The sequence below is a fragment of the Cricetulus griseus genome, chromosome 2 (genome assembly GCF_003668045.3).
Source record: "Cricetulus griseus strain 17A/GY chromosome 2, alternate assembly CriGri-PICRH-1.0, whole genome shotgun sequence".
Classification (NCBI taxonomy): domain Eukaryota; kingdom Metazoa; phylum Chordata; class Mammalia; order Rodentia; family Cricetidae; genus Cricetulus; species Cricetulus griseus.
The window spans coordinates 50,757,145-50,775,913 of NC_048595.1; the positions used below are offsets into that span (position 1 = coordinate 50,757,145).

Consider the following 18,769-nt stretch of genomic DNA (forward strand, 5'->3'; position numbering starts at 1 on the left):
AAAAACATCTGGGCATTGTAGCACATGCTTGTAATGAGGCTCACTGGCCAGCTAGCCTTGCCTACTTGGCAAGGTCCAGGCCATTGGAGAGACAGACAAAATGAACAAGGTAGACAGTGCCTGAGGAACAACACCCGGTGCTGAGCTCTGGCCTCCACACACACACATGTGCACATGCATAGACGAACATGCTGATACCACACACACACACACACACACACACACACACACACACACACACGCACACACACATAATGAGAAAAAGATTTTTCATTGAGTTTAGGACTTGTGAGCATATAGAAACAAACAAGCTTCCAACAAGTGGGAAATCACTGGTACATTATGGGCTGTTAGAATAAGACAGATGAGTTATGAAGACTAACAGTGGAGAACCATCTCCTAGCACACCGCAGTAAGTTACAATAAAAGGGCATTCAAGACAGATGCCTGCTTCCATTTCTCTGCTTTAACACCAGCAACAGATTTGCACAGAAGAAAGCACACTGGAATGCTAACATTCACTTAGATCCGTGTGCTAGGATATATCAGAAAGGTTATTTTCTTTCCGATATTTTCCAATGTCTTGTGTTAAGGGTCTGGCAACCCCTTCTCCATCCCCACTGGTGCAGGCTTCCCAGGACTGAGTGCTTCTGTGGAAGGGCCCCTCGTGTCTAATATGTTTGGAACATTCTTCTCAACACGTCTCACTGAGACTACAAGGCAGTTGGAATGATTATTTTTTTCTTTCTTCCCCACAGGCTGGCCGAACAGCTTTGTCCATCGTTCTGAATTCACCTGCCCATGTGGAAATCGCAGAGCTTCTGCAGGCCCACTCGGAGCAGGGCAGGTCCCTGGGGCTGTAGAAGCTGCAGAAGCAGTGACAGCCAGGAAGCAAAGGCTCCTTTTTTGAACTCCTCCTTTGCCCTTAGAGAGGGCCAGGGTCACAGGCAGCGGGCCACCATTCAAAAGAAGCTATGTCAAATAGGCACAATACATTCCCGTCATACAATTCTGCTCATTAGGATGCTTAGTAGTTTTTTGCCTTAGGCCAAGCCTACCCCACCCCCACCCCAAACTACACAGGCTTCAGAGCAGGGTGTGAGGTGCAGAGGGCAGGCTGCAGTGCGGTTGTCCAGAAATTCAAAACATCTTCAGCCTTGACTTCCTTGTGACTGTTTTTGCAGTCCTGTGTAACAAGCAGGTGGGTATGGGCACACTGGCACAGTAGAAAAGCAATACTTTTTACATGGGATTTTCAAGTGCACTATCTTTTCGTTTTGGATCAAGCATATATACAAATATATCCCACTGAATATGCATGTCTAGAGAGGAAACTAAATTTAGGCAAGGTAGGACGAAGTCCAGTGATGTCAACATATGACACTTTTGAGTACTCGAATGGCTTCAATTTCCTCTATGGATGTAAGCAGGAAATCCAATCCAATGGTTAACACTAGGGGCCTGTTGGTGGAGTCGGGTTATTTCAGCTGTTCCCAACCTTATAAAAGAAACAAATGAATTGGCCAGCTTCTTGCTAGGAATGAGTCACTGTAGAAATTGGCATCACTTAGCCATTTCTGGAAGCACAAGGACCCTATGAGCAGGTACTGGCTCTGAGAACTTCCAGGCTTCTGGCTGCACAGAAGTCCAGTCTGGGTTTCAGCAGCAGACAGCCAGGGAAGGACATAGTTCTCTCTGGACTGAACCCTCTTCCAGGGACCAATCTTCCCTATGCTTCCATATCCTCTGGGTCCTGCACATAAAATCATCTATATAAAAGGAAGGATGTCAAAATTGGGGATCTGAACACTGAAAACTCAAAGGCAAGAATTCTCACTTGGTCTGGAATGCCTCTTTGCTTGATAACTCTTGAGTGAGTCACCAGTCCTTCTTAGGTGACAACTCTGTCATCTCCAGGATGGGGTGATCATACATCCTACCTTTGGGGGTTCTTTGTAAGAAACTGCTTGTAGAAGTTTCTGAATCCAGATGATAACCCAGAAAGACCGCCTTCAGAAACCTTGCAGCAAACTTCTTCCCACAGTGTGACTGGTGAGAGAGGTCCAAAGTCCCACGTGTGGATGCTGCACAGAGATGGAAAGATTGGAGCAACAGATGAGCTTTAAAAAAAAAAAGGGTTTAAGAGGATTTATTTCAATGTCAAAACACAATGTAAAAGTAGACACATACATTAATAAATGTTAGCTCCATGCTCTGCAAAGGTTAATGTGTATCCAGCCCCGGGATCTTGTTATGAAGTAGGTCTGAAATGAGGCCGGAGTTTCTGTATGTCTAACTAGGCCCAGAGGATGCCGGTGCAGTCAGGCCACAACCAAGCTTTGAGTAGCACAGCTCTGGTCTGCCCTTATTGTATATAAATTAAAATGTTGCCTCTCAATTGACAGAATGCCTTTGCTCTTGATTCTTGGGAATTTGCAATACAGGCCTATATTAGCTAATTTCTTTTTGTTCTGACAAAATACCCAAGGAAGGCTACTTAGGAAGAAAAAGAGAGTGTTTATTAGCCCACAGTTTTGGAGTCTGGGGAGGCCCTGTGACAGATGGTAGGAGTGAGTCGAGGAGGAGAAAGAAGGGATCACAGCTGGATAAAGGACGTTGGAGAGCAGGAACAAGTCGGGTTTTTGAACAGGCATCTGTGGCAGCTGCTCTGGGTCCCAGGAGAGATACCTTACTTACCATTGACAATGTGCCCACAGGTGACCTAAGGACCCCTGCCCTTTAGAGCTTCACGTTTCCCTGTACTGGGCTCCGGGATGAAGTACTGTGGAGATTGTCACAGCCAGAGAAACCTCATGGAAGAGACTCTGAGCAGAACTCTGAGGCGAGAGCCTGGGTGTTCTAGAGGGAGCAGCAGGGTTGAAAATGTGGCATGAGGAAAGCCCCATGTCCCCACAGTGGTAGGATTTCAGATGACTTCAGTTTCAGTCCATGGGAGATGAGACTTGAGAGAGAGGAAGACATATGGTCTTGTTTATTGTATTTTGATATTAGGGATTTAGACTTGAGCCTAAACTTGAGGGGGGCTATCTCACACACTACTTCAAGAATCCAAACTCTTTTCAGAAAAACACACATGTGTGTGCTAAGCTCTGCTCTTAAAATCCTACTGCTGGGGCCTCAGCAGGTAACGGTGCTTGCTGCCAAGCCTGATGACCTGAGTTTGATTCCCAGGACCCATGTGGTGGAAGTTGAGATCCAACTCTGGCAAGTTGTCCTCTAGCCAGCAAACTTATCCTCCACACAAATACTGCACACACCAAATGAATAAATAAATCCAATTTAAAAATACCTTTAAGCCCCACTGCTTGGCTGGAAATGTAGCTAAAGCATAGAGCACTTGTATGTTCGAGGCTCTTGGGTTCAGTCCCGGCAGGGGATGGAGAGGCCTCGCAATAGGTAGTGGAAGCCGCTGAAGATTGCTAAACACTACAGGCAGCCAATCAGAGGTGAGGCTAGAAGCAAGGGGTTCAGTTGGGAGCCTCTTGTGAGCCATGTGGTATAAAGCAATAAGAGTGGAGATAAAATTAAGCATGGCTAGGAAAAGGCACCAGGAATGAGGTGTCCCAGGATGTGGTCACAAACTGGATGAGAGAAGAGTTGGTGTCACTATTATCCCCAGTATCATTCTACTGTGTTTCCTTAGTTATAGGTTCTCTGACTCAATACCAAGGATAGAGACTCCACTTCCCAGCTTCCCTTGAATTTGCTAAGGCTTCTTAACTACATGTAGATAATGAGATATGTGTAAGTGATGTGCTCAGCGATTATGAACACTGTAACCCCTGCCCTAGGTGATCCTAAGCCCTTTCCTAGCCTCCTTGGGCACCAGACACATACATGGTACACAGACATATATGCAGTAAAATTATCCCTCCCCCCCATATATATGTATGTATGTTCTTCCCATCATCCTGAGAATCCCTCATATCATCTGCCATCTCCTCCAGGAAGTTGTCCCTCCCACTGGCTTGGCTGAAGGCAGGCCCTAAGTCATTGAAAAGCTGCATTAGTAAGACCTTGAAGAGTGACAGTCCCTTAGAGCAGCAGAAAACTGGCCGGATTTCTTAAGCATTGTTGCTTTGTTAGGATTTACCCCAGACGAGCAATCAGAGTGCCGAGGTGGCAGGAGAGAGATTACCACATGGAAACACTCTGAGTCAAGTGGGTATTTGGCAAGGACAAGATACCATGTCCTAGATAAGCGCTTTAAAAAAAATCAGATTTCAGAAAATGAAAATCCAGCGCCTCTGCACTCCTAATCTGATTTCTCCGTGGTGGGGGAGGGGAGTCTAACCGCAAACGGTGTTTCAGGAGTGCTCAGTTCTCTTGAGCAATGACTTGACCCTTCATCCTGCCTGCTTCTCTGATCACCTTTTGGTTAGCAGCAATCACAACTCAGGAAGGAAGAAAGTAGTATCAGACCAGTGTCTTTTGGATTCCTTTGCCAGGAGAGGAAGTCACAGATGAAGGCACAGGTAGCCTTTCCCAGTCCTACCCCTCTCTGGGCTACAGAAAGCCTGGCTGTGGAGTGGATGGGTGCTCTGTGCACTATAGAGGTCAGGCAGGGTTAGCAGTGCAAGCGGCACCCTGGGGCTGAAGGGGAGCTAGCAGGCAACTAGAACTCAAAGAGCCCAGCTCCGTGGGATTCCAGTGGAGAGGAGCAGTTAGACACAGTTGGTTATGAGAGGTTAGGAAGGGCTTCTAGCACAATGGGCTCAGTTGGCAGAACTTGGTACCTGCTGTTAGGGATCAGAGCCAGGGTTCCCTATGCCAGCATAGGTCATTGATTGCCTCCAGTCTTAAGCATCTATCTTGCAGATGTTTTATTTGCTATTGTTGTTTGATCTAGGGTCTCCTGGAGCCCCAGGTTGGACTGGTCTTGAACTTAACATAGCTGAGAATGACCAATATTGAACCCTTAATCCTCCTGCCTCCACCTCCCTTTTGCCAGCTGGGATTACGAGTGTGTGCCCCACCAAGGCCACATAAACTTTTTTTTATCTAAGCTTTTCTAGAACATGAAAGAAAGAAAAATAAGCTGGTCATGGTGATGCACATTTAATCCCAACACTTGGGAGGCAGATACAGGAGCTCTGTGACTTTGAGGCCAGCCTGGTCTCAGTTCCAGGATTACACAGTGAGACCCTGTCTCAAAAAACTAAAATGTAATAATGATGATGGTGATGATAAATTTAAATTTTTATTTCTTGCCAGCTCCTGGCATCTAGAAAAATGTACCCAAATCAAATAAATACTGACACGCAAACTACTTAGACTGAATGATATTTAGACATACTAAAAAATGTTTTAGGTTGGTCATTGAGTTAGAATTTAGCAACAAAGTCGGCATGTACTGGATCTGTGGGGAGAGCTAGGCAGACAAGGTGTGGAAGCTGATGGGATGGAAGGGTTTCTAGAAGCCTGGATTGTTCTAAGTAGAAGAGGAAGAAGACAAAAGAGAGGAAACCTTTTAAAGGGACTCGAGGACTGATGCCCTAGAGAGGATGGAGCCCTGGGAAAGGAAAGCCATTGAGGGCATGCAGGTGAGCAGCCGAGGCAAGGCTGTGCTGAGCTGGAGAAACCATTGTGTAGAGGAAAGAAAAGCAAGAGATTGAGAATGCCTGCTGCTGATATGCCTGGGCTCTGCACTGAACACTGAGGCCTCCAGCTCTAAGGTTGGGGCGGAGAGGTATGAGGGGCTCTGATTGACAATGACATATGTGGGTGAAGGAGAGAGTAGGGTTCAATCCAGCTCAACCCCCTTATCCTGCGTGATCTTCAACCTCTTGCCTTGGGAACTTGTGAGTGTTGCACGAGGTTGTCTTCATGGTAATTTCTCAGCAATTATCTAAGACTAAAAACATTTCCAACAACAGATTGGAGGAGAGCCCATATGTTCTCAGACACAACTGAATTGTGTGTTTTAATTTGGAGAGGATGAGAAGAGAGTATTACTGCTGGTATGCTGTATGTAGCATTGCTTCCCACTGCCGGAACTGCCCATTGTTTTCAGGACACAAATCCCTGCAAGGACTGGGTCTCTGGGAGGCAGGAAGCATTGAGAAGAACAGTCAGGACTGTATCATGCTGTGTGCAAGTATTAAATTCCAGCAAAACGAGATCATGAAAAAAGCTATATTCGTGCTTTTGATTTTATTGCCCTAGCTTCCTCTGTAGCTATAATTGCATAAGAGCTTCACTGAAACATTACAATTCTTGGTTAGAAATGGGAAGATCTCATCAGCAAGTGAGCACAGCAGCCTCTGAGCTCTCAGGTTCCACTTAAACGGACTCTGACTCTTGGACAGGTAGGGTCCACATTCTTGCTCACCATGGAGATTCAGGAGCTTCAAGGCTGGAGGGATGACTCCAGGATTAAGAGTGCTTGCTGTTCTTGCTGAAGACTCAAGTTCACATCCCCACACATGTGTCTGCTGGTATTGCCAACACCAGGGGATCTGACGCCCTCTTCTGTTGTCTCAGGGCACTGACATACATATGCACACATACACAATGAAAAGAGAAAACAAACCTTAATTTAAATAATAAATTTAAAAAAAAAAGAGAAAATGAAACTTATCCACCATTAACCCCTAAGATCAAAGTCTCAAATGGGGAAAGTGAAGCAGGATAGACAGAAAAACTGAGAAAATTAAGACATGGGAAGGAAAACGGTGCCCCTCACCCTGGATTATGACTTATATTTCTTGCTAGCTGAGAGTCCGGAATTTTGACACAGGAGAGGGAGAACAAGCATGATGGTCAAGTCTCTGGTGTCCCAGGCTGGAGGTAAACAACACAGAACAAGACACCCCACCCCCGCCGACACACACACACCATGAGCAGCTGGCCCAGACAGCAGAGAACGAGGAAGATGGGAACGCTGTCAACTACCAGCCCCCAACCCCGAAGAGCATCCAGGAGATGTAGGAACTGGACAAGGATGCTAAACTCCTGAACAAGTACAAGGAGGCCCTACTGGCCCAAGTGGCTATTTTTGCAGACCCCAGTGTCCCCAACATCATTGTGACCCAACTGTCTTCTCCAGGCCTTCTGGTACTGGATGGGACAGGTGATCTGAAGAGCTTCAAGAAAGTCCTTTGTGCTGACACAGAAGGTGGAGTGCAGGATAGTGAACAGACAGTGTGTCAGGCAGGGCGTACATTCAGCACATATACAGGATAGGCAGAAAGATTGACAAGATTGACTATGTGGTCCAGGTGCTGGGCTCTGGGCTAAGAACCATGAGTTCCTGACACCCATGGAGGAGCCCCCCAAAGACATGTTTGCTTGGGACAACTACAATATCAAGTCCTGCTTCACAGGTGATGACAAGACTGACCACCTGGCACAAGAGTGGAATGTCACCATCAAAAAGGAATGGAAGGACTCCTAGCTGGGAGTTGGATGGAATGACCAACTTGTCCCTCCCTGATCTACTCAGCCAGGCAGCTCTTCTGTCTGCCTCTCCTCCACCTCCTGCCCGCAGGCCACTGTGGTCTCTACTGTCACAATGCTGCTTCTGCCTGTGCAGTGGAGGAGGGGTCCAGCCCAGGCCTCCAAACCACCCTGTCCCTCCAGGTTCCTTGTCTTTCCTTCTTCAGGACCTAGCCGGACACTGACGACTACTGGGGTTGCCCAGCCCACTCCATGTCTGCCCCAGCACGAAGCCCAAGACTGGGCTGTCATTCAGCACCATCACTCTCCGGCCAGGTCATCACTGTCAGTCAGTCTAACCATGATGCCTTAACATGTGGAACATGTACTGGCGGCTGTCACTTACTCCTAATTCACCTGTCTGCATGAGCATGTCATCTCCCCTCTCCTTGACTTGTTTGCCATCCTCCACCCTGGTGACTCAATTAGGGAGGCCTGGTGTGTGCTGCTGTTGCTTCCTACAAGTTGGCCAGCTCTTGCACCATGGTCAGGGCTAGAGGTGACTCCAGTAGCTAGCAGAGGGTCAAATTGCCGAAACTCAGGGGTCCTAATTCCTCTGCCTTCTCTGTCCTTGTAGGCAGCACTCAGAGTCGTTGTCCCCACAGAGAGCTCCTGGGCACAAAGCCAATGGCAGAGCTTCATTTGGACCCTGTGACCTGGAACCTTGTATTTGGCATGCCAGTATTCTTTTGACTCCATTTGGGCCAGCTGGCCTGATGCCTATGCCACGGCTCTCAGTGCCACCATCCCTGGGCAAGCCCTTCCTGGACAGAACAAACATGGGACACAGTTGGGAGCTTTTGTCTTTGTGGATACCATGTGTCAGGCCCAGGCCTTGACAGGCAGAGGACCCTGTCCCTGATTCTCTTCCAACTGGGAAATAAACACCCCTGAAGGAGAAAAAAAAAATTTTGACACGACTAACAACAAATCACTATGAAGATTTCTTGTATAGAGAAAAGGATTTTGAATAAGAATATTAAAGTAGGGATGAACCATGCTAATGTCAGAGTGCAGACATTTGAATTTAACATTTCCTTTCTCATGGGGAACTTGCACTTTCCTGTGGAAATTTCACAAGATTATGAACTAAATTTATAATAAAAACACGTGCTTTGAGACATGTGGAAGACTTCATTTAACCTCTTCTTTGACTGATGTTCTTATGAAGCTGTGAATTTAGACAATGCACCTTATAAGACAGCTTCTAATCTCACTAATTAAAGAGCATTTCTTTAACACACACACACACACACACACACACACACACACACACATTTGGGAGGGGTGTGTTTCGAGACAGGGTTTCCCTGTGTAGCTTTGGAGCCTGTCCTGGAACTCGCTCTGTAGACCAGGTTGGTCTCTAACTCACAGAGATCCACCTGCCTCTGCCTCCCAAATGCTGGGATTAAAGGAGTGTGTCACTACCACCTGGCATGGCACATATTTTTATCTTTTAAGATCCACTGAGAGCAGCACTACTCTCCAAATATAACTATCGTTAAGGTGTGTAAAATCAGTCTTGTCTTGTGAGAAGCCCACACTCACCTTTCTCGTGTGTGTGCCTGTGTGTGTACACGTTGCACATATTCCTAAGAATGTGCACAAGCCATTAAGAGGGCTTTGACAGCAGTGTTATAGGAGGGCTTTGATGGAAGTGCTTTAGGGGTGTCCGATGTTGCATGTGAATTTTAGAAATATCTCAACACATTTTGTTACCAGGTGTTTGCCTTAGTAAATGCACATTGCCTACTATTAGAACTCGTGACTAATTAAAGCTTTTAAAAATATGTTCTCTAGGATGGCAGGTGCAACAAATGTCATCCATAAAAAGCCTTTCCTGGAACTTTCCATTGAGATGTCTCAGGGGTAATTGTGTTTGCTGTTCAAGACTATGAGTTCGAGCCCCTGAACCCATGTGAAATGGAAAGATAGCTGACTCTACAAACTTGTCCTCTGACCTCTGCATGGGCATCATGGCAAACATACATACAATTAGAAAACCTTTTCTTTACTATCCTCTATTCTCTTTCTCTTCTTTTCCTTTCTTATGTATTAGGCCCAGCATGGTGGTCCACACCTTTGATCCCAGTACTCAGGAGGCAGAGCCAGGCAGATCTCAGTGAGTTCCAGGCCAGCCTGGGTTTCATAGTGAAACCATGTCTCAAAAAGCCTAAAGATTGAAAAACATGTGAACTGAGTCTCACGAGCTGCAGTCAGAATGGAAGCGACTCTGCAGTCACACCTGGGAGCAGCACCAGGAGCTGAGGAGACACTTCAAGATGGACCCTGATCCAAACCAGGAGGCATGGTCCTGGCTGCTAGCCTCAACATGAAAGGAGGAAGTTGAGACTTGGTCCCTCGGGTGCAAGGACTAGCAGAAGCCAAAGTGGCAGCACACCTGCAAGCACACACCAAACTTCACCCCGCAGTGGCCCTCTTGGCCTGCCAGCCTCGAGTGCCAGCACAAGGTACCTCTCCATCGCAAGGAGAGCCTGGTATCTCGGGAAGGATGCCCCCAGACACCGTCGCCCCCACTCCCTGAAGCTCTGGAAGCCTTGAGGAGGCTTACTCTACCTACCTCCACAAATGGGAACCAAAGCAGAGAAGGCAAAGCACAATATTCCTGACTCTATAGGGAGGTTCCTGGAGACCCCAGTGGGTGACATTTGACTTCCTAATCTGCAAGTGCTTGGTTGCAGTTTTAATTTTTCTTCCCTGAGGGGACTCATGTGCCCCAGACTGACCTTCAACTCACAGTATATGAGACGGAAGACCTAACCCCTCTGCCTCCACCACAGCCATTTCAGATTTTTGTTTTATTTTGTCATTTAGTTTCTAGCCTGGGATTTGGAGCCTTTACCTCCCAATCCATGTTGAGATTTTTTTTTTTTTTTAGAGGGGGTGGGGGCCCTACTTCCACTCCTGATGCGTTTTCATTCACTACCTTGCCCTAGAACTAGTTGTTGTATTTGTGCTTCTCAACTTGCTTGTAAAGGACCTGTTGGGTTTTCATTTCTATCAGTGGCAGGTTGATAATAAAATTAGTCATACAAACAAACCCCTATAAACTTCCTATATCTGGAAGCCTTCATGTTGAATTAAAGATTTGGCCTTTGAGGTTAGAGATGCAGCTCATAAAGCTGGATCTGACGAGTAACATTACAGATAAAAAAACAAAAAGACCAAGGGAAAGAATATGGCCTTGCCTTCCAACTAGTGGCCATAAAAGACAGCACCACAGGAAGAATTCAGATTGAGAGGTTTTCTGTAGATGCTTGGGTCTTCGGGCAGGAAAGACTCAGTCAAGACACACCGGAAATGACAGCAGCACACTGGTTCTGCTGAAGGCATCCATCCACAGAAGACCCTGAATGTTGTCTGCTGTGTATCTCAAATGATCAAAATAACAGGGGTCATCAATGCCACTCCTGTGCCTCCCACCCAGCACATCTCCATGGTGAGACTCACGATGTGATCATCACCAAAGACCCAGAGAGCATCTCTGCTCAATCTCACTTCCTACACTGGAGTCTGCAGGTCTAAGGTCTTTGCATTTGCTCCGGTCTGGCAGATCACTTTGCAAAACCCAAAGATGAGGGTGTCTCTGGAGGCTCAAACCTATGTGTGAGTGGGTTTCCTGGAGTCAGTGAACTTTCAACCAGAAACTAATCAACCTCAGTGCATATGGCTTTGCCACCTTCCTTCTCTCTCTCCCTCTCCCTCTCTCTCTCTCTCTCTCTCTCTCTCTCTCTCTCTGTGTGTGTGTAAAGGCTAACAGTGAGTCTGTCCCAAACAGCCTATCCTGGGCCAGCAAGGCAGCCGGTTACTGAGTCCATTCTTCTAGGATTTGGCTTAGGAAGCCTTTTCCTCATCTACAAAGCTAAGAGCTTTTAAAGACCACAGTCCCAGTCAGGCAGCAAGATTTCTGGTAGGGGGAGAACAGCCACGCAATCTTGCTCCCACTGCTTAAGCTTCTGTGGCCAATTAAGGCACCAAGGACAGGAAGGGTGGCTGGCAAACCCAGTGTCACCAGAAGTAACTCAGAACTCCCCAGGGATGACATTGGGGTAGGCTGTGGAACTCAGGACATTACTCCTGTTTTCACAATCAAATCATACTGATAGCCCAAGATTGAAATCTCATGAGCGTCCTTTTTCCTGGTGCTGGAATTGTATACAGGTATGCATTATAAGTAGGTTCTCTGCCACCAGCTTTAAACCTGGGCCCAGGGTGGAGCCAACTCTGGAAGAACTCTAACAAGATGGTAAAAGTAAACATCGTTTAAAACCAGCATAAAATTGGCTTTCACGTCTTGTACAAAACAAAGGCTCACATTGGAGCACATGTCCTGTTTCCTTTTACTATTGTGGGAGATGGGTTGTCACCTGTGGCCTGGACTGGCTGAGTATGCCATCCACCTCCCATAAGGTTGGGGACCACAGGCCTATGCTCTTGGTTCACTTTTATAGTTTGAAGGCCTGATATACTTTTATGTTTCAGACAGTCTCCCTATCTTGCCCTGGCTGGTTTCTGATCCCTAGGCTCAAGATTGTTTTTAAGATTTTTACATGTATGTGTGCTTTGTCTGCATTTATATCCATGCACCACCATACTAGTGCCTGGACCCCTGGAAATCAGAAGAGAGCACTGGATCCCCTGGAACTGGAGTTAACAGATAGTTGTGAATATCCACGTAGGTACTAGCAGTAAACCCAGGTCCTCTGGAATAGCATCCAGTGCTCTTAACCACTAGGCCATCCTCTCCAGCCCCTTAATCTGTTATTAACCATCAAGTTTGGGATAATCTGTTATGGTGGTCCATCTAACGGTAGACAAGGAGGTAATTTCCTCCTTAAGACAAAGCAGTGGTTATGTTACTTCCTGATCCTCCAGAGGACCTGGGTTCAAGTCCTGACACCTACTGGGTGGCTTGCAATCTTTTGTAACCCCAGTCCCAGGGCATCCCAGGGAACCAGGCATACACATGGTGCACAAACACACATGCAGACAAAACATCCATACGTGTAAAATAAAAACAAAAAATTAAATAGAGAGACAACATAGCAGCAAGGACGATTGCTTCCATTTTACCCTAGACATTTACGTCAGGTCTGAGTGGACTCACAGCAAGAGTTAATGGCTTTTGATCCCAGTCCCAGTGCGGCAAAAAATAAAACCAGGAGTGCCTGGCACTATCTCCTGTAGACTTCCCAACCTCACAGGGATGGCAGGGCTTGAGCAGTGGTCTTAACTTGGCCCAGGATTAGACACAATTTTCATTGCATAGAATTTTCCCTCATCCCACAAAAAGTCCGAAATTCCAACACTTGGCAGGCTGAAGCAGGACGGTAGTCCTACGCAGAGGGACTCAAGGACAATTAGGACTGCTGGAGACCATTGCAAAACAAAGCATTCCACTTCTATCTCTTTGATTTCTTTAGTGCCTCCCCACTTCAGAAGGACTATCTATACACACACTGTCACACAAGACTCCAGCAATGGATGGCTTGAAGCAATGAAGTATAAAGGTTCTTAGACAGTATACAGCAATGGCAGGGGACTTCTGAAAATATGAGTAGGAAGAATACGTAAGCAAACGGCATAGTTCAAACGTCAAGTTTTAATATAAAAACTCACATCATGGCAAATGATAGAGTAATGTGCTGATTCAGTCAGACTGTGGCTATTCTATTCTGTCATTTCCCATCCGACTGTGGCCTCAAGTACTTTGCCCTGTGTGTGCTTGCACTGGGAAGATCCCTCCTCACCAGGGTAGGTAGCTATTTTAAAAAGCCATATATGCTAACTCAACCAACATTCAGGTAGTGAATTGCTTCCTCCTTTCCTTGAAAAAACAAACAAACAAGCAAACAAACAAACAACAAAAACAGCTGTCCACCCTTCTGGACAGAGATGTGATGGTTTACTGTCCAGTTTTACTTGGTTTTTGGATGTACTCTGGCGGACAGAAAGCACTCCAGATTGCTAAAGTACATTGTTCAACGCTTCTTTCAAAAATGGTATATCAGAAACAAACTTCTTAAATTCTTCAATATCAAAAAATACTTTAGTTTTACCCTTAAAATCAAACGCCAGTTTGGCAGGATAAAGGATTCTCGGTTGAAAGCCTTCTTCTTGCAGAATTTTTATGATCCCAGACCACTGACTTCTGGCATCTATAGTGCCAGGTGATAAATCAGCTGTCATTCTGATTTTTGACCCTCTGTAGGTTATTTCTCTTTTTGCTCTAGAAGCTTTCAGGATTTTCTGTTTATCACCAGCACTCCAAAACTTCACCAAGATGTGTCTGGGTGTGAGTCTGTGTTCATCCACTGCATTTGGGATTCGATGAGCACTGACAATCTCGAGACTCGAGTCTTCTAGCTCGGCAAAGTTTTCTTCTATTATTTCCTTAATTATGTCCTCTGCTCCATTCTCCCGGTTTTCTTTTTCTGGGATTCCTATCACTCGGATGTTGGAGCTGCGCAATCTATCCTCCCTCTCTCTCAGCCTTTCTTTATCAACGATCTCCTTGGCCAGCTGCATTGTCTCCTTGGTGAGTCCCTCCACTGCCTCTTCTTGCTCATTCACTCTTGCCTCAATCATGCACGCTAAGGAATTCAGATCATCCACTGAACTCTTCATATTTAAGACATCAAAGAAGTAAAGGTTTTTAATATTTTCAACCTCCCTCTGCATCTGTCTGATAGTACTGATCACACTTCTTCTGAAGTTTTCCTCAGTGTCACGGATCAAGTCTGCGTCTTTGGCTGTTGGCTCTGCTACTGGCGGGATCTTGTATCTCCCTTTCTCCATGTTCATTAAAAGTGGAGTGACTTGTGATGGAATACTCAGGTTTGAATGTGAATGGCTTTTTGGACCATCACTGCCTATCTGTAGGGATTCTGATGGAGAAGTTAAGTACAAGGTTAGGCAGGGTATCCCAATCCCCTGACTAGTCACGGCAGCTGCTCCTCCCTCCTGGCACTTGACCAGATTTTTCTCCTTAGAGTCCCAAACCAAGTAGCTAAAGGCAAGTTCTCTAAGTCCATGGAAGGTCTCCCTTTTCTTGGTCTGGGAATTCTTCTTTAAATTTCCTTTTGCTTCGTCTGTTTCAGAATCTACTATCAAACTAATTAAACCAATCTCATCACTCCTGGTGATTTTCTCAACTCCATGCTCTTGTACCACAGTCAGGCCCTGAAAAGTTGAGTCTTGTGTTTCATGGAGTACAGAGGCATCTTCCTCCTCCCCTATCTCTGAATGCTCCTCCTCTTCCCCCGAGGTCTCTTCCTCCTCCCCCAACTCTGAGTCCTCCTCTTCCTCCTCCCCCAACTCTGAGTCCCCCTCTTCCTCCTCCTCCTCCTCCAACTCTGAATCCTCTTCTTCCCCCATCTCTGAAGCTTCTCCCTCTGAAGTCTCTTCTCCCTCCTCTGCCCCCGAAGCCTCCTGTCTCTCCAGCTTGAGAGCTTCTTTATCCTTCTGCTCCAACGTTTCTTCGTAAGTCTTCATGTTTGGACTAGCAACTTTTACCTCGTTGATGAATAGGAAGCTCAAACTATCACATGCTATTCTTCTAGCTTCATGCTTTGTGTCTCCTAGAGTTTTTCCCTAGAAGTTTAAAAAAGTTATTTAAGTCATGTTTTTCAATGAATTAAAACGTCTATTTCACCCTCTAAATTTAGTATGCTTTCCATAACAATGAACAATTATCTGTGGAATTGCTTAAATATTATTTAATTTTTCCTGTAGTGAAGACTAAACTCAGGGCCTTGTGCATGGTAAGTGAGTATTGTGCCCACACCAATAGTGGCAGACCCCCTACATCCAGGCACCTATTCTCAAAGACATGGAACCCCAAACAGATTGTTTCCTATAATGAGCCTAACAAATTGCCTCTTCTGCAGTATTCAGAACAAATTCTCACAAGACCGTGACTGCTCTGACTAAGCACATTTAATGATCCGCTATTTATGTTTAGCAGGACCCTAGAGAATTAAGACCTGGTAACCCAGATTCAACTGAATGGCCATTTAACTTTCCCTCCAATACGAAAGCAATTTAACCTAACCTTTTCTCTTCAATTGAACGTATTTGTGTGTGTGCTCATGTGTGTGTGGTGCCACAACATTCATATGGATATCAGAAGGATGCTTGCACTAAGGAGTTAGTTCTCTGTTCTACCATGTAGACCCTGGGTATCGACTTAGGCCATCCAGCACCCACTGAGCCATCTTGCCAGCCCACAATTTTAACTTTTTTTTTCTGGTTTGCTTGTTTTTTGTGATAGGGTCGCCAATAGTCATGGCTGCCATGTCAATCCTCATACCTCAGCCATCATTCGCACCATTCATGGGAACCATGCCTGACTTATGTGGTATTGGGGATTGAACCCAGGCCTTTGTGCATGCTAAGTATGTACCCTCCCAACTGAGCTACATCACAGCCCTATACTCTTAAGACAGTGACCGAAAGATGGGCATAGTAGTATGCCTGTAATCCCAGCACTTCAGAGATGGAGGTACTAGGGTGGAGAATCTGGGATAATGAGAGCCTTTATCAAAATCAACAACAAATAAAAAATAGAAAAGTGAGCAACTGAGTAACTGGACACTGAAGTTTGAGTCCAACCTTACACAAAGTGGTACAAATTCTATCTGTGTTAAAAATCTCAATAGGAGGGGCTGGAGAGATGGCTCAGAGGTTAAGAGCACTCGTTCTTGCACAAGACCTGGGTTCAATTCCCACCACTCACATGAAAGCCCATGACCATCTAAAACCCCAGTCCCAGGGGACCTGACACTGCTTCTGTCTTCCTCAGTCACCAAGCACATACATGGTGTACATACATGTATGCAAGCCAAACATCATACAAATAAAAATGAAAATTAATAAAAACTTTTTAAAAAACCTCAATATGAAAAAAAAAACATAATGTCCACAAAATCTACCTTAAAACTAAGATTTACTAATACGGAGATGCAAACCAAAACCACAGAGCTATGGCACACACCAGCCAGATTACTCATAAAATCTCACGGCTAAGGAGACCCGGCCATGGGATCCCCTTTGCTGATGAAATGGTACCACCAGCGTGCATGATAGATATCCTCTACAATAAATGCAAATGTGCCAGGAGAAAAAAAAGAGAGTCCAGAGCAGGTGCGGTGGTACACATCTACAATTCCAGCACCAAGGAGACTGAGGAAAAAAGTAACTGTGAAGCCAGCCTGGGATACATAGCAAGACCCTGTGTCTGTGAAGATGGTACTTGCAGCTGATACTACCCTTAAATAGTAATCTAAAAATATATAAAGACTTATAAATCAATAAGCAATGTAAGACAAATGAACAGAAGACTTGAACAGGTACTTTATAGGAGAGGAAATCTGAGCAGTCAATAATATAAACCCACTCAGGTTAAGTGAGACGTTTAGTGTAGACAGCAGTGATGGGGTGAAAGATGGTGTAAGGGCTCAAGAGATAGCTGAAGAGCGCTTGCAGAGGACCCAAGTTCGGTTCGCAGGTCCCACATGGGGTGGGCTCTATGGGGATCTGATGTTTTCTTCTGGCCCGAGGGCAGCAGACAAGGTAGTCACATGATGTACAGATGTACATGCAGGCAAAACACATATGTAATACTTTTTAGAAAGAAAATTAAACCCAGTTAACACCTGATAGTTTCACTGCTATTCCCACTGCTTAAAGCTTTGGTTGTGCCCACTCATTTGCCCCTTTTAACAAGTTAAAAGATACTCCTAGCGTTCAACCTTAAATTTTAACATGTTTTCCTATCAATTTCTGGAACCCCCATCAAACATCTCATCTCTCAAACTTGCAACAGCACATTGTTTCCCAAGGTACAGCGCTAAAATTAAAAATTCCACATCATGCCTTTTAAAGAATTACATGCTTACCAATCTTTCTTGAAGCCCATTTCTTGCTTCGTTTTGTGGGAGCACATCTTTCAGCAGCTCTTTCAGAAAAGGCTTTGTGGTGGTGAACTGCCGGAGGCTGGAAAGGTCTGAGAAGGTCTTTGCTTCTCCGTCACATTTAAAGGCTAACTTAACTGAGCACTGCAGCTCAGGTTCCAGCTCCTTCTCTTTTAGAAGGCGGAAGATGCGGCCCCACTGCTTGTTGATATCCAGCGTTGCTGAGGAGAAGTCAGCAGCCAGCCTAAGGATGGCTCCCTCTTGTGGCGTGCTGCCCCCTCCAGAGGCATTTAGGGGGTTCTCTTTATTCTGATGTCTTGTTTCCTTGGCTGGTTCGTCCTCCCCAGTCTTCGGGTCCTCTCCTAGAACACCCACCTCTCCACTGCTCTCTCTATACCTGTCACCTACACGACGCCTGGCTTCTCCCATCCTCTCTAGCGAGCGTTTCACGCCGCTGCGGTGGCTGCTGAGTTGTTTTTTGGGCTGCTTCCTACTCAGCTTGCTCTTCGCCTGGCTTTTCACAGTGAGGTTTTCAGTGTCATCTGTTCCAGAACTTTCCTCCTCCACTTTCTCTCCCGGCTTTGGCCGTTCTGCAGCTGAATCTTTTCCTTCTTGCTGCGCTCTCCCGTCCTCTGAAATCTTCACCTCAGGTGGTGTGCGTTTTATCAGCATTTCCTTTAGATCATTTTTAAGGCTTTCTCTCATCTCTACAAACATCATGTCTTGCATTTCCATTAAAGCACTAAACTTCATCATGACTGCCGATACGTCATTGTACTTTAAATCCTCTGATGAGGCCATTTCCCTCTCGGTGTTTACTAACGGCTTTTCTTTGTGCTCCTTTTGAAGCCTGGCTGCTTTTGATTGCATACCCGACATTGTGGATGCACTAACACCGGAGTGCACTTTCTTCTCCCGGAGAGAACTAGTTCAAAATCCTAAAAGAATAAAAGAGCCACCGGAACTATAAGCAAATGAAAATTTACTTACTGTGTTTTGTCAAGAGACTTGGTAAGAATGAGCATGCTTAAGAGAACTTATGTTAGCCGAGAGGTGGTGGCGCAAGCCTTTAATCCCAGCACTCGGGAGGCAGACAGGCAGATCTTTGTGAGTTCGAGGCCAGCCTGATCCACATAGTGAGTTCCAGGACAGCCAGGGCTGTTACATGAGGGTGCATGCCTGTAGTCCCATCTAATTAGGAGACCAAGATAGGGGCCCAGAGGTTGGTGGTGAGTACAGTGGGTGTAGTGAGACCCCAGCTCAAAAAACAAACAAGGGATGGGGAAGTAGCTTGGTAACAGACACAAAATAGGTCTAAAAAAGAGATTTTAAAAACAGAACTGGCAAGGCAGGCATGGTGGCTCGTGAATTTACTC

General features: G+C 45.7%; 2 protein-coding genes and 1 pseudogene across 3 annotated transcripts in view; 2 read left to right on the plus strand and 1 right to left on the minus strand.

The window, feature by feature from the left end:
* Kank4 (KN motif and ankyrin repeat domains 4) overlaps positions 1-863 on the plus strand; it is a 29,264-nt gene extending 28,401 nt beyond the window's left edge. For both annotated transcript variants that reach the window (XM_035438953.1, XM_035438954.1), the window contains one exon: positions 759-863. In XM_035438953.1, coding sequence (XP_035294844.1) covers positions 759-863 — 105 coding nt within the window. The remainder of the gene's footprint in view (positions 1-758) is intronic.
* Positions 864-5,958: 5,095 nt separating this feature from the next.
* On the plus strand, positions 5,959-7,417 carry LOC118238163 (annotated as a pseudogene).
* Positions 7,418-13,063: 5,646 nt separating this feature from the next.
* On the minus strand, positions 13,064-18,272 carry L1td1 (LINE1 type transposase domain containing 1). The gene is made up of 3 exons (XM_027400522.2): positions 17,379-18,272; positions 14,825-15,072; positions 13,064-14,743 (listed from the first exon to the last, which is right to left on the minus strand). The coding sequence occupies exons 1-3, from the start codon at positions 18,270-18,272 to the stop codon at positions 13,447-13,449; spliced, it is 2,439 nt and encodes an 812-aa protein (XP_027256323.2). The 3' UTR covers positions 13,064-13,446.
* Between the last annotated feature and the right edge of the window lie 497 nt (positions 18,273-18,769).